Source organism: Onychomys torridus, chromosome 13, assembly GCF_903995425.1.
Source record: "Onychomys torridus chromosome 13, mOncTor1.1, whole genome shotgun sequence".
Lineage (NCBI taxonomy): Eukaryota > Metazoa > Chordata > Mammalia > Rodentia > Cricetidae > Onychomys > Onychomys torridus.
Genome location: NC_050455.1, coordinates 27,057,702 through 27,080,587, shown reverse-complemented (window position 1 = coordinate 27,080,587; position 22,886 = coordinate 27,057,702). Strand labels below are relative to the sequence as shown.

At 43.9% G+C, this 22,886-nt stretch overlaps 2 protein-coding genes across 2 annotated transcripts in view; both read right to left on the bottom strand.

Annotated features, from left to right (window-relative positions):
* Positions 1 to 4,538, bottom strand: part of LOC118594666 (protocadherin gamma-C4) — a 182,586-nt gene extending 178,048 nt beyond the window's left edge. The window contains exon 1 of the mRNA XM_036204747.1: positions 1,941 to 4,538. Coding sequence (XP_036060640.1) covers positions 1,941 to 4,361 — 2,421 coding nt within the window. The 5' untranslated portion in view covers positions 4,362 to 4,538. The remainder of the gene's footprint in view (positions 1 to 1,940) is intronic.
* A 4,304-nt stretch (positions 4,539 to 8,842) lies between these two features.
* Positions 8,843 to 12,360, bottom strand: LOC118594669 (protocadherin gamma-A1-like). Its single transcript, XM_036204760.1, has one exon. The coding sequence runs from the start codon at positions 12,014 to 12,016 to the stop codon at positions 9,584 to 9,586; it is 2,433 nt and encodes an 810-aa protein (XP_036060653.1). The 5' UTR covers positions 12,017 to 12,360; the 3' UTR covers positions 8,843 to 9,583.
* Between the last annotated feature and the right edge of the window lie 10,526 nt (positions 12,361 to 22,886).

Below are 22,886 nucleotides of genomic sequence, written 5' to 3'. Positions count from 1 at the left end.
AGGCCGAGGAGGATGGGAAGGTCTCCAACCTGGTTGTGGAGTTTAGCGAAGGCCTTATTGAGAAGCATTAGAAGGGGAAAGGCTTGGGTGTGAGGTAAATTACAGACCTCAGGCTACTGAAGATATTCACCTTGCCCAAGCGCAGAGGTCTGGTGGCGCACGCCTTTAATCCTGTCACTCGGGAGGCAGAGGCAGGCAGATCTCTCTGAGTTTGAGCACAGCCTGGTCTACAGAGTGAGTTCCAGGACAGCTAGGGTTACTCAGTAAGGTCTTGTCTCAAAACAAAACAAATAGAAATGAAATTTTTAAAATGTCATTTTAATCTTGATGCATTGCATATATGTCCATAAGGTATTTTATTATTTTAAGGAGTTACTATTTCCTTAAAAGGAACTCTGTTTTTATTTTTTTCTGTTCATACTTTATTATATATTTAAAAGTAAAGATATCATGACACACTGTTCCAAAGTGAATTCAGATTTTATCTCATAGAGACTTTTGCTGTACTAACAAACACGTGGAATACACTGCCTCCAATTTTCTATCAGACACTCTTAGATGTAAGAAGGACCCTAAACACCACGGATGTGAAATTACCTAGTACGAGTTTCAATTACTACTCAATATTTCCAAATAAAAACAAACTGATTCTTACTATTAGCACATCCATTGTTATCAAGTGTATGATCAACACACTAATACCAACACAAGAGGAATGGAGAAGGAAAACCAAGTGATTTTGAATGGGAAGATTTTTAGCAATTGATGAATAGGAAACTTGGAGAAAACAGCAATTGTATGATACAGCCTTTGAATCCCTTCCATCTTTTCTATGAGCAAAGTATACCGAGGATAAGAATTATTTTTCAAGATCAAAAAGTCAATATGATTTCCAGATATGAGAAAAATGAAGTTTTGGCGAAGAGAAACCTGCTTTCTGTTCCTTTCCCCATTTGTTATCAAGAGCACAATAAGCTCCAAAGGAGCACGGAGCTACCTCCAGAGACCGTGGTTTGCAGCTAAGCAGAGACACCATGGCGTACGGACACTCCATAAGGAACCCAGGGATGGAGGCGACACTCATTGGCAAAGCATGTGCAAAATGAGGCCTTGGTTCTAATATACAGCACTTACACACAAAAGCACTTGGGCTCGAGACGTAGGTCGGTGTGAGAATGCTTACCTATGGTACACAAGGCCATGAGTTTGGTTCCTAACACTGAAAAATGTATGCTTCTGTAATTTTTTTTGTCTTTGAGACAGGGTCTCATTTTGTAGCCTTGGCTGTCCCAGAGCTTGCTATGTAGACCAGACTGACTTAGATCTCATGGAAATCTGTCTGTCTCTGCCTCCCAAGAACAGTGGTTAAAGGTGTGTGCCACCATGCCCAGATAAAATTTCTTCTCTAAAACAGGTATGGGTATGCAAATTAAGGAAAATGGGCAACTTTTCCGAAAATCTGAAGGAGAAATATTAAGATCAAGTGAGAAAGAATCAACCAAGGTGTTTTATAAGTCATACACAGGTCCAAATATAAGCAGACCTTACATTATAAAGGGGGAAGAGTCTTCAATTAATAGAATCCCATGTATGCATTGCATACAGCCCACACACTATATATAATACATATATTACATGAAATGGTTGTCCCACAGATGGAAAACTTAAGAAACCAACCCAGTTTCGAACAGTATTCTTTTGATGATCTAAATCTTTTGATGTCACCATCAACTACTAATCCACGATTTTTGTTCATTCCTTAATGATTTTAACTTCCTTTATAGCCCATGAGCACTTAAAACTACTTCACCTGGATTCACTTAAACTTAAATACATCTTCTAGGACACACAGGAATAAAGCACACATATTAAACACCTGGGGCAACTAAATAAATAGGTAAATTTAGCAAAACAATGTGAGTATATTGCAAAACAGTTACCTGAGGAGTTTCTTCTCTTTTATCATCAAGTAGAGACTGAGGTGCTGAAAGGAAATCAGCTTTTTCACAGCTCTCCTGGCTGATGAGAGTATCTGCATAGTTTGGTTGAGGGAAGATGATGTGGCTTTTCCCCGAGTCTGCAGTGAGCGAGACTTCATGGGAATAGGTCTGCAGGAAAGCGTGTACCCCATCCACGCCCACAAAGTGTGAGGCAGGGATGCCCCCTAATCCATCTCTTGAAGCCTGAAGCATTCGGGACATATGCCAGCGCCGCAGCCTGAGCGCCAGCAGCGCAATGACAAAGGCCAGGAAGACACAGGAGACCACGGCCACCGCCACCACCAGGTAGAGTGTAAGTTCGGAATCATCAGAGTTGGCAGGGGTCCTGATGCTGCCCAGGTCAGCCAGGACCTCAGGGATGTTGTCAGCTATTGCTATGGTGAGTGTCACAGTGGCGGAGAGAGGGGGCTGGCCGTGGTCCTGCACAGACACCACCAGACTCTGCTTCAGAGCATCTCTGTCCAGCAGGGCTCGGGCAGTGCGCACCTCCCCTGTGTGCAGCCCCACCGAGAAGAGCCCTGGCTCACTGGCCTTGAGCAGGCGGTAGGACAACCAGGCATTCTGTCCTGAGTCTTTGTCCACTGCCACCACTTTGGTCACCAGGTAACCAGGGTCTGCAGATCGGGGTGCCAGTTCCACACCAGTGGACCCGTCTGTGGGGAGGGCAGGATACAGGATCTCAGGCATGTTGTCATTCTGGTCCAGCAAGAACAGGCTCAAGGACACATTGCTACTCAGTGGAGGGTTCCCGCTGTCCACTGCTACCACCCACAGCTGCAAGTCTTGGAACTGCTCATAGTCAAAGGAGCGGAGAGCATAGAGGATTCCAGTGTCAGAGTTGATGGAGATGTAGGAGGACAGGGGTGCCCCTTGGAAGGTATCTTCAGCTAAAGAGTAGGTCACATGGGCGTTGTCATTACTGTCAGGGTCATAGGCCAGCACTGAGAAGATGGAGGTGCCTCTGGAGTTGTTTTCAGAAATGTAGGCAGAGTAGGACCCCCGGGGAAAGGAGGGTGGGTTGTCGTTGATATCTGCCACCTGCAGTAGAAGGTGGGCATCTGTGGACAGAGATGGGTTCCCTCCATCTTTAGCGCTTAGAGTGATGTTGTAGAAGGAGAACTGTTCCCTGTCAAGGGCGCTGGTTGTAACCAGTCGGTAGTAATTGTCCACCGACCGTTCTAACTTGAAAGGAATCATCTCAGGAAGTGAACACGTGACAACGGCATTCTGCCCGGAGTCCCTGTCGTGCACATTGAAAAGCGCTATTACCGTTCCCGGAGGAGAGTCTTCAGGAACAGAAGCAGTGGCAGATGTCATGTAAAATTCCGGAGCATTGTCATTGACATCGACAACAGTGACAACCACCTTCGTCCTGGTCAGAAGGCCTGGGCCATCCTGAGCTTCGATATCGATTTCATGGAATTTAGCTTTCTCATAATCCAGACTTTTTGTGATTGTTATATCGCCAGATGTTGACTTTAGCTCAAATACATCTGCAGTTTCTCCAGGGGCTTGCTCCTGATAATAAGTCACTTGAGCGTTGTATCCCTCATCAGGGTCAGTGGCTGTCACTGTGAGTATCCGGGTACCTACAGGCATATTCTCAGGAACGCTCACACGGTATTCGGGCTGTGTAAAAACAGGAGCGTTGTCGTTCACGTCCAGGACCTTCACGCGGATACGGCAGGTGCCGGATCGCACTGGATTGCCCCCGTCCGAGGCGACTAGAACAAGATGGTGAACTGCCTCTTCCTCGCGGTCCAAGGCTCGCTCCAGCACCAGCTCTGGGTACTTGTTCCCATCAGCCCCAGTTCGCACATCCAGAGAGAAGTGGCCATTTGAGTTGAGTTCATACTTCTGGAGGGTGTTCTCGCCCACATCCGCATCATGTGCACTCTTAAGAGGAATCCTGAATCCTGGTGTGGTCGTTTCACTGATTTTTAGTTCAGGCTCCTCTACTCCAAAGCGAGGTGCATTATCATTAACATCTATTACCTCCACCTCTACGGAATAAATAGTCAATTTATCTTCCAGTAGGAGGTTAAAATTCATCAGACAGGGCGTGCTCTGGGCACAAAGCTCTTCCCGGTCTATCCTGCCTGCGGTGACCAAGCTGCCGCTTCGCGGGTTCAGAGCAAAGAGCTGCGACCTACCTCTGGAAACGATGCGGACCCCTCGTTCTGCCAGAGCCTGAGGCTCCAGCCCCAGGTCCTTGGCGATGCTGCCCACGAAGGAGCCCTTGTCGATCTCCTCAGGCACAGAGTAGCGGATCTGTCCAGCTCTGGCCTCCCACAGGGCGGCCCAAAGGGCGCACAGCAGGACCAGCATTCTGCACCGGGGCAGCTTCTGCAGCGTCGCCATTGCCCTTCTGCAGCCGAGTTTCCTCCGAACCAGCCTCCAGCATCCAGTCCTTATCCCCCAGGGTCTGGGACGACCAGTATTCACCGGTCCCAGGTCACCTAGAAGAGAGAACTAACGGGCGGCTGGGTTGAATTTCTTTGCATCCTCTCCGACCGACCGGAAGCTGCAGACAAACCGCCAGCCCTTTGTGTTGTGCCAGCCCTTGAGTGGGATTGGTTGGCTGCCTTTTACTCCTGAGATGGTCAACAGCGACGCTCAGAGGCCTGGCCGGTTTCTGCACTCGCGCAGGCAAAACGCAGTTCATGCTCGCCTGTGGCTTTTAAGTTGGTCTGGAGAATGACTCTTACACTAAGATCTAGTGTTGTTTGCAGTAGAAGGATTTAAAGGCAGGGACGTTTTCAGAACTAATAAGAATGGTGTAAATACATGTAACCTGAGAGCGGCTGCTGTGTAAGTATTGTAGAACGTTCAGGGCTTAAACCGAGTGCTTTTGGCCTTGTCACATCGCACTATCTCCCTCCTTTTTCTTACCTATGCTCAGACAAAAAGATCAACATTCAAACACTGGCTACATTTTCTTATAAGGTAAGTATGTGAATTCTGGGCTCTGTTGCTTAGCATTCAACGCCAATACTTGGTATTTACATTGTTGATCATCAGACACTTAACAGCACGTGCTCCTGACACAAGGTTTGATTGAATCTTAGTTGGAAACCAGTCCTCAGAAACTTTCTAGGGTAGGGAAGATGTGGGAAAGTGAAGAGGATATTATTAAAGAGTATCCATGCCGAATTTTGTGAAAAACACTGAGCCCTGGGGATATGCAGAGGAAGGGGACCCAACTTACGTTTGGGAGTCAAAAATGACCTTTCCTGAAGGTTGTTTTGTTTGAACCTTGACAGGTAGAATGGATCAAGGAAGAGCCTGGAGTAGCATTGTAGAAACTCAGAACCAGTGCTTGGAGCTGGGAGACAGCCAGGAACACCATGGAAATGGAAGGTGGCTGGAGTGACCAAAGATGGGGCAGACAGGGCACTTCACGTTAAGAATCTGTCATTCAATGTTGTTTGAGATTGTTAAGCACTCTTTCCCTTTCTGTATTTAGTGTTACCCGGATGATGTCATGGATGTCTTCTTACTTCTGTTTGGCTTATATATGCAAACATATTTATATGCAAAGCATTTATTTTAAAGTACGCTTTGAAATATTTCAAGTATATAGACCACTACAGAAAGAAATAAACCAAATTCTGTGTACATATCAGTAGGCTTTATTTAATTTTAACATCTTATCATATTTAAATGGGATCAATGTTTAGACCTTTTCTTTTGAATAATTTCAGAATTACAGAATAGTTGCAAAAGAGAGTACAAACAGATCTCATACATAGCAGTCCCTTGGTAGCTGAGGGGGATTGGTTCTGTATCTGAGGATGCTGGAGTCCCTTGTGTTAAATGATGTAGTATTCACAAATCACCTGTGTACATCCTTCTGGGTAATTTGTCATCTCACAATTATACATACTAAGATAACATAAATAGATGATGCACATGTTTAGGAACTATGTTAAGTTTTCCAAATACTTTCAATTTGTGATGTAGATGTAGGTTCACGCGGTTGGACTTCTACACTTTACATACAAAGTTCACTATATTCTCTGTCCACATTATCCCCAAATGTTAACACTTTATTTTCGTGCTCCCCCACATTGATTCAATGTAAATTGTATACATGATGTCCCTTTGCTTTTTTTTGATTGATTCCTTCATTACCAAACTATAAAATCAACTTGGCATTGATGCAGTTTCATTGTCTAGTCTATAGTTCTCACCAATAATTTGCCAGTTTGCTACAATGTCTTTTTATAGCAAAATAAAATATTTTTCAGACCCCGGATTCAGCCTAGGATCTTACCTTGTACCTCACAAAGTTTCTGCAGTGGGTAGAACTTGAGCAGTTCACCAGGCTTTACATTTCATGACTCTGGACTGGAAGATCTGGCCGGTTCTATTGTAAAGCATTCTCCCTTGGTGTGTTAGACCCTGTCTCCTTAGGTTCAGACCGTGCAGTTTTGGTGGGAAGACACAGGAATGACATTATCCCCTTCGCAGTGCATTTTCTTGGGAGCCGCGTGGTGTCTTTGTCCCAGTTCTGTTTTTGTTAACTTTAATCACTGGTAACATTCTAGAAATTCTCTAGTTATTTGTAGTTCTCTCTATTATACATTTGCTGTGTATTGATTAATAATTAACTTGTACAACCCTCTTTTTTCTTTTCTTCCATCTTCTCTTTCTTGATTTGTGGTATCTTATGGCTTCTTTAAGTAGTAAGTTTTTTTTTTTAAATTAAGGAATATGAGATTTCCAACTTTCTTTTCAAGATGTTTTGTCTGTTTGGAGAGGGTCCCTTGAGATTCTATATGAATTTTGTGGTGGGATTTTTCATTTCTCCCCATTATTAGAGTTTTTATATGGATTTCAATGAATATGTAGATTGTTTTAATTAGTTCTGTACATTTCTATTTATTTTATTTTACATTTTTAACTGTTATTATGTGTGTAGGGGGAAAGCCTATGGAGGCCGGAAGAGGGCATCAGATTTGCTGAAGTTGGAGCCATAGGCAGTTGAGAACCTCTTGAGACTCTCTGTTTGATTTATGCTTTCTTTGGGAATTATGTTAAAATCAGATATTATTTTCAAAGTTGTGTTTTTAGATGATGGGAGTTCATAATTTCCTACCTGTTTGACAGTGCTTTCTTTTTCATAATCACGACCAAGTTATTTCTGAAATGAATTTCTTAAACACTACATCTAGTGCTTGTTGCCTTAACTATGACTTTGGTTTTGTATTATGCTCTACAACAACTGCTTTCTTTTGTGCATGTGTGCACACGAATCCTGAACTTCAATATTTCAGTATGAATTTAAGAATCTATCTTGTCAGCAGAATATAAATAAAAAAAACCCTACCAATTCATTAATCTGTCTTTAAATTATAAGACCTAGGAAAATGCAGACCTGAAATAATTTATTAGTTGAGAGTATAATTTGGTACCCACAAAGAAAATGAAAATCCAGAAGACATAAAGCAAGAGTGAAATTCCCTTAAAAGACACCAGAGAAGAAACAGACTACCTTAAAAATGACAACCTGATGACAGATAATGTCTCGTTTGTAATAATCACAAGTTCTAGGGAGACAATGTATTTTGAAATTTAGGCTTATACATTTCAGTAGAAGACTGTTGTTTTTTTTTTAAATGTTCTCACCTACTCTACTTCCTTATTATTTTTCTCTCCTGAGTCCCCCCTTGACACGGGGTCTCAGGTGGCCCAGAATAGCTTCAAACTGGATATGTAGCTAAGGCTGGCCCCTCTTGCCTCAGCTTCTTAAGTACTGGGATTATAAGCATGTGCCACTTTGCCTGTCTTCTATTGGTTCTGAAATTATTTATCAGTCATATATGGTAGTGGTTCATATCTGCAATCCCAGCACTCAGAAAACTCAGACAAGAAAATCACAAGTTAGAGGTCAGCCTAGGCAAGCCTCAGTCCAACTGATGAGTATAGTGAGAGCGTGTTCAAAAATATTGCTCAGGTTCCAGGCAAAAAGGGCTTTAAGGCTGAGTGTGTGGCAGTGTTAATCTGGATAACACAGCTCAATGACAGGCTTACTGTTCACTGTATGTTTATCTCCCTTGGTCTTCAGCTAGCAACAAAGTGTAAGCATAGGAACTGGCAGGGAAGATTTCATACAACTCCTGGCTTTCAACTAACTAATGGTTCTCATTGCTTATATTGGTGTCAATCAATAAGCCAACTCCAGACCACTTATCTAGAATGAAGTAGTTTTGTCTGTATAACACTGCTGGCCTTCAATCCTGTTTAAATAGCTTCAGACGGACTCATCACTTCCCGGTTTAGCTCTTGTCCAATTAGATATTTATATTTTACTTGTACTTTATTATTCTAATGCTCTTCAATTTTATGTATCTGTCCAATGTAGTAGAGCAGAGTAGGTCTAACAAGACATGAATTTACCCTCCCACAATACATTCCTTTTTTGAGACAGGGCCTCACTATGTAGCCCTTGTTGCTCTGTAACTCACTATGTAGACCAGGCTGGCCTTGAACTCAGAGAGATCTTCCTACTTGTCTCTTGAGTGTTGAGATTAAAGGCATGTGTCACCACACCAGATCCCCACAATGCACTTCTTATGAAGCATCAATACACACTAATGTGGAATATGTCTTGATTTTGTAATTTTCACCACAAATATGGAGTGTGTGTGTGTGTGTGTGTGTGTGTGTAGGGAAGCTATAAAACTGTTTCTCATGTTGAAAGACAAAATTTCTGTCCATTATCCTCCATTTCATAAGTTACTTAAAGATACATTTTTTTTTTTTTTTTTGAGCTGAGGATCAAACCCAGGGCTTTGTGCTTGCTAGGCAAGCACTCTACCACTGAGCTAAATCCCCAACTTAAAGATACATTTTTAAACACACATAAAATATCTCTTAATGAGAGATTATAGAACTAATCTGTTTAGCAACAAAATCCCAGCTTGTAGAGATTATTATCATTTTATATTAACACGGGTAAAATGATGACTTGTGGTGATTTTCACCACTATCACTTCTGGATACGTCGATAGTCAACTCAGACAATGAAATGATTTAGCCAGACATAAGTGAGAAACAGAAGATAAATTTGTTTCTGATGCAGTTATCTTTCTCAAAGGAGACAGGCCTTACCACACACTCTTTATCCTCACCATTCCCAGTGTGACTAAGGGCTCCTTCCCAAGGTCGGAGGTTCCACTCCCCACCCTTTTCTGAGACAGAGGACTGGGTTTTTAGGCATGTTCCCCACCCCTGGGATGCCAATAGAAATCTAAAAGGGTAGGCCACCTGGGTTGTGGCTACATGCCTGAGATCCCAGCACTCCAGTAGTCTGAGGTAGGAGGATTATAAATTTATAACTAGGCTGGGCTACAAAGTGAGTTCAAGGCCAGCCCAGGTATCTTATCAAGACCTTGTCTCGAAATGGTAACACTCACCCAGCATGCATAAGCCCTTAGGTTTAACCTCCAGTGGCATGAAACAAAAATAAACACATCCGACCACTACTGGGGTATAATGGAATATACTGTTTATAGAAAACAGTGCAAGCAAGTATGTCCAGACATGAATTACTTCCATCGATATAGCTTATAAGGTCATTACAAGTTTACCTGAGAAAATATTTCCTCTTTATCTTCAAGCAGGGACTGGGGTGCCGACAGAAATTCGCTTTTCCCGCAGCTCTCCTGGCTGATGAGCGTGTCTGCGTAGTTGGGCCTAGGGAAGATCAGGTGACTCTTTCGGGAGTCAGCGGTGAGTGAGAACTCATGGGAATAGGTCTGTAGAAAGGCATGTACCCCGTCAACACCTACGAAGTTGGAGGCAGGAATGTCCGTCAGTCCGTTTGCTGCAGTCTGGAGCAAGCGTGAGGAGTACCAGTGTCGCAGCTTGAGCGTCAAGAGCATGATGACAAAGGCTAGAAAGACGCAGGAGACCACGGCCACTGCCACCACCAGGTAGAGCGTGAGAGCTGAATCCTGGGGATCGGCAGCCGCTCCAGTGCTGCCCAGGTCAGCCAGGAGTTCAGGGATGCTGTCAGCTACTGCTATCGTCAATGTGACGGTGGTGGACAGAGGAGGCTGGCCGTGGTCCTGCACAGTCACCACCAGGCTCTGCTTCAGAGCATCTCTGTCCAGCAGGGCCCGGGCAGTGCGTATCTCTCCCGTGTGTAGCCCCACGGAGAAGAGCCCTGGCTCGCTGGCCTTGAGCAGGCGGTAGGACAGCCAGGCGTTCTGTCCCGAGTCTCTGTCCACCGCCACCACCTTGGTCACCAGGTAACCGGGCTCGGCAGATCGAGGTGCTAGTTCCACACCAGTGGAGCCATCTTTGGGGAGAACAGGGTACAGGATTTCTGGGGCATTGTCATTTTGATCTATCATGAACAGACTCAGAGATACATTGCTGGTGAGTTGTGGGTTCCCACCGTCACGGGCCATCACTCTGAGCTGCAAATCTCGAAACTGCTCATAGTCAAAGGATTGCAATGCATAGACAACTCCAGTGTCAGAGTTGATGGAGAAGTAAGAAGACAAAGGTACTCCCTGAATAGTGTCTCCCACCAGGGAGTAAGTCACAAGCGCGTTCTCGTTGTGGTCAGCATCCTGGGCCTTCACTGAGAAGACGGAAGCCCCTCTGGGGTTATTTTCAGGGATGTAAACAGAGTAGGAGTCCTGTTCAAAAACTGGAGGGTTGTCATTGATATCTGTCACTAGCAGTGAGATGTGAGCTTGGGTAGATAGGGGCGGAGTTCCCTGATCTGTTGCTGTTATTGTGATGTTGTGCCCAGAGCTTTGTTCTCTGTCCAGTGTTCTTTCTGTTACCAAGCGGTAGTAATTGTCAACTAACTTTTCCAGTTTAAAGGGTAGGTTTCCAGGAATGGAACATGTGGTGTGACCATTGTTACCAGCGTCTTGGTCATGCACACTGATAAGAGCAATTATGGTCCCAGGAGGAAAGTTTTCTGGCACTTCGGCAGTGACAGAGGTGATTCCAACTTCTGGGGCATTATCATTAACATCCAAAACAGTGACCAGCACCTTAGCTCTAGCCATGAGCCCAGCACCATCCTGAGCTTGAATTTCCATTGGATAAACTTTGTATTCTTCAAAATCCAGTGGTCCTTTATTTGTTATTTCTCCTGTGTAAGAATCCAGCTGAAATTTCCGGACCACACCGTGGTCTACGTTGTGAAAGGAGTATGTCACTTTGCCATTCGCTCCCTCATCCGGGTCAGTAGCATTCACCTTGAGCAGCCGAGTGCCTAATGGGACGTCCTCAGGGACACTCACGTGGTACTCTGCCTGAGTAAATGATGGTGGGTTGTCATTCACATCTACCACCTGAACACGAATTTGCAGAGTTCCCGAGTGTACTGGGTTACCCCCATCAGAGGCAGTGAGGACAAGGTAGTGGGTAGCATCTTTTTCTCTGTCTAGAGGGCTTTGCAGTACCATCTCTGGCTGTTGTGGTCCTTCAGGTCCCTGTTGCACATCCAGGATGAAGTGAGGGTTGGCACTTAGCTGGTAGCTCTGAAGTGAGTTTATACCCACATCAAAGTCTTGCCCAAGAGGCAGAGGGATCCTGGTACCTGGAGTCGTTATTTCACTCATTTTTAATTCCAGCTCTTCTAACTGGAATTGAGGGGTGTTGTCATTAATGTCAATTATCTCTACTTCGAGAGGGAAAAGCTTCATTTCATCCTCCACAAGGATGTTAAAGCTCACAAGGCAGGGCGCGCTCTGAGCGCACAGCTCCTCCCGGTCTATCCTCCCCGCGGTGACCAAGCTGCCGCTCCGCGGGTTCAGGGAGAAAAGCTGCGACCTACCTCTGGAGACGATGCGGACCCCGCGCTCCGCCAGCTCGCGGGGCTCCAGCCCCAGGTCCTTGGCGATGTTGCCCACGAAGGAGCCTTTGTCGGTTTCTTCTGGCACCGAGTAGCGGATGTTTCTAGCCCAGGCTTCCGATAGTAGCTCCAGAGAAAGGCACAGCAGCATCAGCCGGCTCCAGCCGGTTAGCTTCTCTGGAATCGCCATTGCTCTCTGGCTTCCCACTTTTCTCTCAATCTGTTATAAAGGGTATTGTTTTTCTGTTTTTCCAGGGTCTTCTTTACCTCAGTATTTAAAATAATTACAGCAGAGAGATGTCCAGAGATACGCTGGGCAGTCTCAGGCAGACATTTTCAGTGTGGCATGATGGAGAGTCCAAGAGTCACACGTTTAGTTTTTTTTTTTTTTATTGGGCGGGTAGTGTAGGGCATGTATCCCTCAGGTTGGTGAACAGCGGCGCCCAGAGTCCTATCAAGTTACTGCACTTCTTAGAAATGTAAGCACGTATCTGTCCTTAAGTCCTGGTTTACTGTCAGGGAAAGAGTTAATTTTTTTTTTTTTTACAACCGTATGTATGTATGTATGCACGTACGCATGTGCATATGTATGCATGTATGTATTATATATTAAAGAAGAAACAGTGTTCATTTCCTTATAGATATGTTGTTAAATTGCACTGTGCCGGAGAACCCGGTGGTCCGAATTATCTGCTTTCCCTGTGTACTATTAAAGAAATAAAAGAACTCTCTAACCACAAAGAGAAAATCATCCTTCCGTTTATTCTGTCGTATAGTTTCACCATTTGATATTTTTTCAGGCCACAAGAGAAGTTTGGAGGATGAAAAAACATTTAAGAGGGAGAAATCAACTTTCAGACTTCAAGGTACAGCTTCAGAATCTGGACCACTCCACTTTCCTTCCATTTTGCTTGGAATATTTTCAGAACCCTGGGATTTTGAAGACTGCATTAAAACATATCCTCATTCCCCTTCTTTTCTGAAGCAGCTATGCTAAAAAAGATTTAAAATTCCCCCAAAGGTAATATATATATATTTAGAGCTGAGGATCGAACCCAGGGCCTTGTGCTTGCCAGGCAAGCACTCTACTGCTGAGCTAAACCCCCAAGCCCAGGTAATATATTTTGACTAGAATAAAATTGGGCTCTTGGAATCTCACTAAAATATCACATGACTATGAAATTTAGACTTCAAATTCAAAAGACAGAGAAGCTGTGATATGATTCTTCACAGATGAAAGAAGCCACATCTCTATTTTAGGGAGGCTGTAGGGATAACAGTTGTCCTACAATCATGCATTATATTCTCCAAGACAAGCTGGCCTTCTTCAACAGCAGTATCTTTTAACTAGGATGACGAGGATGTCACTTCCCTTTTACATATGGTTTGGAGATGGCCTGGCAGCTGAAGTGGGGAGGCCACTTCGGCTCATTTCAGGCTGGCTGGTGGGCCTCTGCAGCGGCCATGGAGCTCAACATCTGGTCCTTGCACATGAAGAGAATAATGGGACACTAGTGGTACGGCCAAGGCCAGAGTAGGCAAAGAGATGTTATCCACCGAGTTGGCAGAAATGGAGAGCAGCTCCTGAGAATTGCCTTCTAAGAACAGTAAGACGTCCCGCTCTGCTACCAGATCCTAGCAGAAGGGAGTCCTTGGCAAGTTCAGAGCTCTTTAGAGCTTGGAGTAGAGCTGGAATATTTAGACTGGCGAGCAAGGCTGAAGATGCAGTCGACAGACTGACAGTCGAGATGAATGAATTGGATCTTAGTTTGAAGAAAGGCAGGAATGAGTGGAGGATATGGAGGAGTGACTTCTCAACTTCACGATAGTTCTGAGACTTGGTTTGTTACAGAAAAGAACTTCCGGCTAACATTCTTCCTTCTGCTAAAAGTGCTGTGGTGGCAGGTTTTTCTGAGAACCAGTCTGCATTATCCCGAGCGTCGTCTCAGCTCTCAGATCAGCTGCAGTAAGGGCAAGCTTTGGCTGACTTTCATACATTCTGAACTACTAAGTGATTACATTCAGTGAAAGATATGCTTGTTGGATAAGTGAAATGCTGGCAGATATGGAAAGTTGGTTACTACTTTGTTCAAACATGAAATGGGAAACTGGTGGTTGATAGCAAACCAATTTAAACACAACAACCTGAAAGTGAAATCACAAGGAAGGCACTCTTTCATACAAAATAAGACTCTTCAGAACATGTTAGTACATGCAAACTTCTTCCAGAAGGAATTGTGAACTAAAGAGGCAAAAAAAAAAAAAAACCAAAAAAAAACCCCCAAAACCAAAAACAACAAAACACACACACACACACACACACACACACACACACACACACACACACAAATAAGCAGTAAGACCAGGTGGTACTGGTGACGCATGGCTTTAATCCCAGCGCTTGGGAGGTAGAGGCTGGTGAATCTCTGTGAGTTTGAGGCCAGCCTGGTCTACAGAGAGAGTTCCAGGACAGCTACAGCTACACACAGAGAAACCCTGTCTTGAAAAACAAACAAACAAACAAACATCAGTAAACTTGTAGCACTTCCCACTCTCACCAACAAAAGACAAGCAGGAGCAACTTATAAAAGGCTATATGTACTACATAAAAATATTCAGACTCACATGTATATATTTGACTCCAATATAAAATTTAAGGCTTCATTGTTGGCACGACAGGCAGTGTCCATGTGAAAGATGTTTCTGGAAATAATCTGAAGAAGCTAAGGTTTTATGATAGGTGAAACCATACACGCACAGACTGTATTAACAGGTGACGTCCCTAGCGTTGCAGCTAGAACAATATTACGGGCCCAGGATGACAGCTAGAATCCCTTTGAGGAGGCAGAGAACAAAAACTCAGGCAAGGCTTCCAAGACTGAACCCCCATCTGTCTGGCAGTGCTATGCTGGGTACAGTGGGGTCTGGCAGCAGCTCCCGAACACTCCTGGTAGGGACCAGGTACAGTGTAGTGACTGCCCACCACATAGGCCCTGGTAGGCTCTGTCTCTGAGACAGGGAGCGGTGTTGTACGCACTTAGCTGTACGAGCCCCTCGGTTGAAGAACCACCCACGTTAGCTGTCTGAAATATAGGGCAAGAGAGTTGGCTCTTGTGCTTCAAGCTGGCGCCCACTTTTGTCAGCAGGTGGACAGGCTCCGCAGTGCCCATTGCAGTGCCTTACCTAGTTGGTTGGCATGGCTTTAATCCCAGGTCTCGGCAGAACATCCTCCCTGTGTTTCTGTAACAGTCACCCACCATCACAGAGAGGCTGGGATGGCGTGGAGCCAGCCAAACCCTGGTTGCCATGCTGAGGATCAATCTAAAGGCAGTCTCCCAGACTACTACACAACCTGCACTCGTTGACATTTCTTGGTGCAAGGTCAGGAAGAAGCGGGAATTATGAAAGACTCCAGGCTCTGCTCAGAAGTGCTCAAGTATTCAGTGGAGGCTTGGGGGAGTGTTCCCAGCCCCTCGGCACAAGGCACAACGGTACGCATCTGTAACCCAGCATTCAGGAGGCAGAGACAGACGGATTATAAATTCGAGGCCAGCCTGTGCTGCACAGCAGGACCACGTCTTGAAGAAAAATAAGGGATCGGGATACGGCTCAGTATGTAGCACTTGCCTAGAATAGAAAAGGCCCCAAGTTCGAACCTCAGCACCACAGAAAGAAAAGGGAAAAAGAGAAAACAACGGCTTGTCTGGGAAGAAGAACCACTTTGATTTCCTTTTTGTTTCGACAGCATTTCACTTTGTAGTCCAGGCTGACCTTAAATTCTCCGTCTTCTTGCTCTGCCTCCCGGGTGCTGAGGTGACAGGTATGCACCATCACTCCGGGGAGGCCGGGCATTTTTCTTGGTGACAATGCTTGTGCTGCAAAAAAGGGAGGCTCACCCCTGTGCAGGCACTGATGGCAAGACTGGACTTCAGAGTCTGCTCCCATTTAGGATCCATCTGCCGCTAGGTGACACTTACATAGTAACTCCTGGAGGGGACTGTCAGTGGTTCCTTCTGCAACCATTTTCGCCTCTCCATTTAAGCAGAGCCCTCAGTTTGCTGTTGGGTTATTAACAGCAGTTCTTACCTGTGGATGCCTGGTTGACTGTGACCTGTGCTGCTGCACTCTGCCGTTCTGGACCTCCATTTCAACTGGGACTTTGAAAATGGGTCTTTAGACTACCAACAGTCTTCTATTCCATGCGGTTATTGCCTTTTTTTTTTTTTTTTTTTTAAGTCAGACAAGCATTGCTGTAATCTGGGGGCAGTAGATCTATTGTGTACGAATTGGGAGACTGTAGAAATAACAGAACTCTACCTTAAGGATGTCAACAAGGATCACCTGGAATGCGATGTAGGCGAGGATGGGCTCTTCTGCAAGATGGCTCAGCAGCACAGCTGTGTTTCAACGTTCAAGGCTGGACAACGTCTCTAAGGCTTCCTTTTGTCTAGAGCTGTCCTGTCCCGTGAACCTCACCGAGGCGTGGCCGTCCTGCTCCTCTGGTCTAGGGTTTCTTTAGTAGCAGTTCCCAATATTTACTGCTGTAGTGCTCTCCATTTCTGGAGTCAGACGAGATGGTTACCCAAAGTTACGTGACACCTTTGTAGAGTTATTCTCAGAGTCCGAATTTTTAAACGCTGTTAAGATGCTCTCCAGAATTTCCTGTGCCTCATGCCGTTGTCCTTTAAGTCCACGATGATTCTGCCTATGTGATTTTCGGTAGGTTTAATCTTCAAATTCGAGCGGCTTACATAACTTCTTTGGTGGATCTGCTGCATCGATCCGGTCATTCTCATGTTGGTCTCTGCTGTCTTGGCTAGATGGAGTCATTCTCAGCACTCACCCTCGGATTCTCCACATTTAAACACCCAGCCTTCTTTCCGAATCACGCAGTGCAGTCGGTTCCTAGTTCTCTGGGCAGAACAAAGACTGCAGGAAGGGAGGCGGCGCTTCCTGCGATCTGTGCGCCTGCCCCGTGGGCGACTTCCTATCCACGCAGCTGTTGAGACGTAAATTCACTCGCTGTAGTTGCTCTCAGCTTCTTCCCAGGAAGGAAAAGGCAACGCCTCACCCGGAGTCATTAAATATCCTGATGATGATGACCAGAATATTGCAATCAGAGAGCAGGAGAAAGGGCGACGAAAACCAGGAGGTTCAAACAGAGCGCAGGGGGGCAGTGCATTTTTCGGATGTGTTTGCGAAAGCCCGCAGGGATGACTGGGTCAGAATGGTCACTGACTGGACGACAGCGGCACCCAGAGGTTCAGCGTGGTACCTATCGCAAACTGCTTCTGAAATTCCTCAGAAGAAGCCACTTTGCTTCATTTCCCAGACTTGTTTTAGAATATCAGCTACGTTAATGTGATGAGTATATATAGATTGTAGTTTTGGGAAAAATATTAATAAAATTGTCTTTTCACAAACTTTAAGCGAAGTAATCTAATCTATTACAGCTGGACTTGAGAACCCTCATTCGATTTTTCCTCGATATATTTTTTTGCTGGTGCTGAGGATCAAGGCCAAGACCTTGTGATTGGCTAGGCAAGCGGTGTACATACCGCCCTTGGCAATCGTTTTTGAAGATGATACACTGGTGAAATATTTTTCTTTGAAAATAAAAGAGGTGGGGGGTGGAGGCACTACTTGCCAGGCATGGCGGAGCACAACTGTAATCCTCAGGAGGTAGGAAACCCACCACAAGTTAGAAATTAACCAGGTCTGGGTTGGGGATCTAGCTCAGTGGTAGAGCGCTTGCCTACTGGGTTCGGTCCTCAGCTCCAACAACAACAACAACAACAACAACAAAATTAGCCAGGTCTACATAGAGAGTTCTAAGCTAGCCAGGGTGACATAAAGAGACATTATCTCAACAAAAAAAGTTCTCTTTACTAGAGAAATTACCCACTGTTAAAAATATCTCACAGCCCGGCGGCGGTGGTGGTGGCGCACTCCTGTAATCCCAGCACTCGGGAGGCAGAGGCAGGTGGATCTCTGTGAGTTCATGGCCAGCCTGGTCTACAGAGCGAGTTCCAGGACAGCCTCCAAAGCTACAGAGAAACCCTGTGTGGAAAAACCTATATATATATATATATATATAATTATATAAAATATAATTCCTAGAGTTGGGGAGATAGCTCAGTGTATAAAACAGCTTGCCGGGCAAACATAAGGACCTTAGTCTAAATATGTAGCAGCCAAGTAAAAAGCTGATGGCCACACTGGCTCCTGCAACCTCAGTACTGTGTCGGGTGGAGATAGGAGATAGCGGGGCGGGGTGGGGGTGGGGTTGCTGCCTGACAGCGTAGCCCCAGTTTCTGAGACAGATCCTCACTCAGGGTGTAACTGGGAGAGCAATAGGATAGGATAGGCCACAACTTTCTCTGGCCTGCATGTATGTGCACGGGCAGGTGAAGGTCTGCAAACACACACACACACACACACACACACACACACACACACACACAATTCTTACTGTAAATTTAAATACACAATTTTCAGTATAAAACAATAAAAACAAAATTAAAATAATCTAGAATTGCATTAACTTAAAATTTTACCTTTGGCTGGGCAGTGGTGGTACACACCTTTAATCCTAGCATTCGGGAGGCAGAGGCAGGTGGATCTCTGTGAGTTCAAGGCCAGCCTGGGCTACCAAGTGAGTTCCAGGAAAGGTGCAAAGCTACATAGAGAAACCCTGTCTCAAAAAAAACAAAACAAAACAAAACAAAACAAATTTACCTTTGATGTCTATTCCAATGCTTCCCATATACAAACACTTTTAAAATTCCCCAAATAATCTAAGCTCTTTCATAAATATTGTTAGTTACTCATACCCCCCATTTAAAAAAAATATTTATTTATTATGTACACAGAAGAGGGTGCCGGATCTCATTACAGATGGTTGTGAGCCACCATGTGGGTGCTGGGAATTGAACTCAGGACCTCTGGAAGGGCAGTCGCTGCTCTTAACCTCTGAGCCATCTCTCCAGCCCACTCATACCCCTTTTAAAAAACATATAGTCTGGATTTCAACTATCAAAATACCCTGTTGTGAAAAGACTGCTTGGACATGGGTTTAAGCCATAGAAAGTCTTTGCTAGCTGGCCAGCCACTACACTGGGTGTTTGGGATCCCAGTGTATCCCCAAGACTTTCTCAGGGTGAGTTTTTAAGCACAAAAACCACATTCTGGGTTGACATACTTCAGTTAAGAAGAACAGTTATCCAGAACTGGAACTACAGAAGCCAAAAAGCAAGGTCAGTACATCTGGAGACTCTCTCAGAACTATGGATGTTGGTGGATTAGGTCTTTGTTTTCATTTTGCCAGGTTGTACTGCCTATGAGCTGAGTTTTATGGCCTGAATGGTACTCCCATCATGGAGTCAGTTGTGCTAAGGTCTGGTCATCTACTAAGGTCTGAGGCTCTGTTACATACCAAAAAGGAAGATGAACCCATTCACAATGTGTAGGTGTGATAAAGCTAAACCAATAATGAGAAACTTATTTTTTAAAAAACAATTCTCAGGATTATAGGCTTAAAATTATAACTTTAGGGTAGTTTCTAAAATTTGATACTACTTTGAGCTAGATAATTACTTTATTTATTTAGTTTTTTGGAAACAGGATTTCTTTGTGTAGTCCTGTAGACCAGGCTGGCCTCAAATTCACAGAGATCTGCCTGCCTCTGCCACCACCCGGCTAGACAGGTAATACTCTATTATGTGAGTGTGTGGGGAGGTCAGCTGCTCTGTGCCATGTTTAACATTATCTCATTCTCCTCTCATGACTACTTTCCCAACTGTGACAACCGAAATGTCTGGATGTTAACGAAGATCACCTCCTTCCAACCACTTTCAGAAACATAGGTTTACTCTGTTTACAAGCAGAGTACTGCTCAGCCAAGGATAAGTATATGACCACATTAGTCAAAGGAAATGAAAAGGCAGACTCTCCCCTGAGTTCAAGCCCAAGAACCACAAATGTGACTAACTAAACAAACTAGTTAGTGAGATGACTGATCTCGATATTCAACTTGATTGCATCTGGAATCCAATGAAACCTAAGCTGCTGGGAACTTTCCTGAGATATTTTTTGGATTAGATTATTTGGGGCAGGAAGGCTCACTCTAAATTCGGGTAGCACCTTCAGGTGACAGCACAGATAAAGTGATGTGGAAGAAGGAAACTTCCTGCCTTCTTGCCCTCATTCTTAATGGCAAGTCTGGCCTCTCTGGTATGAGACAGGCTTTGTTAGCAATTCAATCTAATAAATCCTCCTTTAAAACACACACACACACACACACACACACACACACACACACACACACAATCAGTTCTGTTCCTTTGGAGAACCCTGACTATATATACATACATACATACATACATACATACATACATATATATATATATACATACATACATATATACATATACATACACACACACACACACACACACACACACATATATATATATATATATATATATATATATATATATATATAAAGTAAATAAGACTTTGGAAGAGCTACTCTCTCAACTCACAGACAAGGGGGGAATTTCTCCACTAACTGCTGGAAGGTAACTAGTGACCACAGCCTGTGGACATTTACAAGTACAGGGATCAGAGCTGAAGGAGCAGCAGAAAAGGCACAGATTCTTCGGAATCAGAAGAAAAAACCAATCTGTATTACATCATGTGCAGAGGCAACTGTATTGTACTTCAAGAGCTGAACTGTCCAATCAGTAATCCTCAGCCACATACGGCAACTGGGCACTGGATGTGTGGCTAGTGTAAACTGGGATGTGTTGTGAGTGTAAAACACACTCTAGATTTTGAAGATTTAATTCAAAGTAAGAATGTAAAGGATGCCATTAAAATTTTTTACATTGTGACTTATTGTATTTTAGAAACATGGCTTGGATATTTTCATTTGCTTCTAAAGATTTAAAATCACATCTATGGCTTCCATCTGTAGCCACATATTTTTATTAATTAATTAAATATAAAAAGCATCCTACTTTGTATAGAAACTGCTGTATGCCTTTAGTTAACTTGCTTTTTAACCTTTTTTTTTTTGAGCTGAGGACCGAACCCAGGGCCTTGCGCTTGCTAGGCAAGTGCTCTACCACTGAGCTAAATCCCCAACCTGCTTTGTTACTTTTAAAATACATGATGGATTTAACAATACATGCATTTTCTTTTTGGTAGAATGTTTGCCACTTCCTCACTGTGGTGGCTATTTTTGGTTGTCAACTTGACTACATCTGGAATTAACTAAAACCCAATCATGGAGGGGCACCCCATGAAGGATGTTTTTGGTTTAGTTTGAAGTGGGAAGATCCACTTCTAATATGGACTTTTGAGGCAGGAAGACACACCTCTAATCTGGGCCACACATTCTGCTGGCAGCCTATATAAGTATACGGAAGAAGGAAGCGTTTGCCCTTTGCCTGCTTGCTCTCTTCTGCTACCAAGTCCACTCCTTCACTGGCATTAGAGCCTACTTCTTCAGGATTCCAGCATCTACTGAAGACCAGCTGAGATGTCCACCCTTATGGACTGAGCAACTATTGGATTCTTGCATTTTTCATTCACAGACAGCCATTGTTGGCTTAGCTGAACCACGACCTGTAAGTCATTCTAATAAGTCATATATATGAGATACAGAGATTCATTCTATAAATTTTGTTACCCTGGAGAACCCCGTCTAACACACGTATCCCTAAAAATTTTAATCACCAAATAAAGACAGATGTTCTCTCACTACTTACAGATTTTTTTTTTTAACTTCCAAAGTATAAGTATCTACCTAGAAGGAATTCTAAAGTTTTTTTTTTTGTTTTGTTTTGTTTTTTTGAGACAGGGTTCTCTGTGTAGCTTTGTGCCTTTCCTGGAACTCACTTTGTAGAACAGGCTATCCTTGAACTCACAGAGATCGCCTGCCTCTGCCTCCTGAGTGCTGGTATTAAAGGCATGTGCCACCACTGCCCGGCAGGAATTCTGAAGTTTTTAAAGGGAATTTTCAAATAATATGGGATTAGCGATCGCTTGTTATTCTCTTTAATCATAGAAAGGAAGCCCTGGGAAAGCTTGTTACTACACTAGGGAATTAACTGCTTTCTTCAGATCTTTGTTTCACCAGCATTACAAATTTGTGATGGAACAATCACACAAGTGTGATTTTTTTGTGCATTCAGAATTTTCCCATGTATCCATTAGATTTGGGGGAAAGAAGTTTAGGATTTTCAAGACATTAAGTTAATGGTAATGTGGTAAAGTCCTTAGTCTTAAGGTCAATAAAGAACAGCATTCAGAAAACATGTGAACTCAAAAGCAGATAATATATTTCAGGACTGAAGCAGGCAGATACCGTGGGAAACCTTTAGACAAGCCAGCTATCCCTGGCAGTTTAACTAAAATATGCCCAAATTCTGGCCAATGAAAACCTAATGAATTTATTTCAAGTCATATTTTGTGACAAGAATATTTGACCATTATCAAACTCACAGGGAATAAAATGAAAAGTAATATTTGGATTCTTTTTCTGTATAACTATGGTCTCAATTTCTACAGTTAGGTAAAGCAGTGTCCATGCTAAACTCTTACGTCTACAGAGATAAGTATAACTAAGAGTTAATAGAAACTTTTCATTAGAAAAATGGTGAATAGGTTATATTGGTACTTTGAATGAGGATGGCTCCTCTAGGGACATATATTTGAATGCTTTGCTCCCAGTTGGTTGAACTCTTTGGGAAGAATTAGGAGACATGGTCATATTAGAGGAGGTGTGTCACTGGGGATAGGCTTTGAGGTTTCAAAAGCCCATGCCATTCTTGGTTACTTTATTCCTCTTGCTTGTGGATCAGGACGTAAGCTCTCAGCTACCACTCCAGTGCCATGCCGCCCTGCTCGCTGCCATGGTTGTCACGGATTCAGCCTCAGAAAATATAAGACCCAATCAACAGTTTCTTGTGTAAGTTGACTTGGTCATGGTATCTGAGCACAGCAATAGAATAGTAACTGAGACAACTAGAGATGATAGATGAACCAGATACTAG

Coding starts and splice junctions, on each gene's coding strand:
- LOC118594669 (XM_036204760.1), bottom strand. CDS start 12,016: ATGGCGATTCCAGAGAAGCTAACCGGCTGGAGCCGGCTGATGCTGCTG.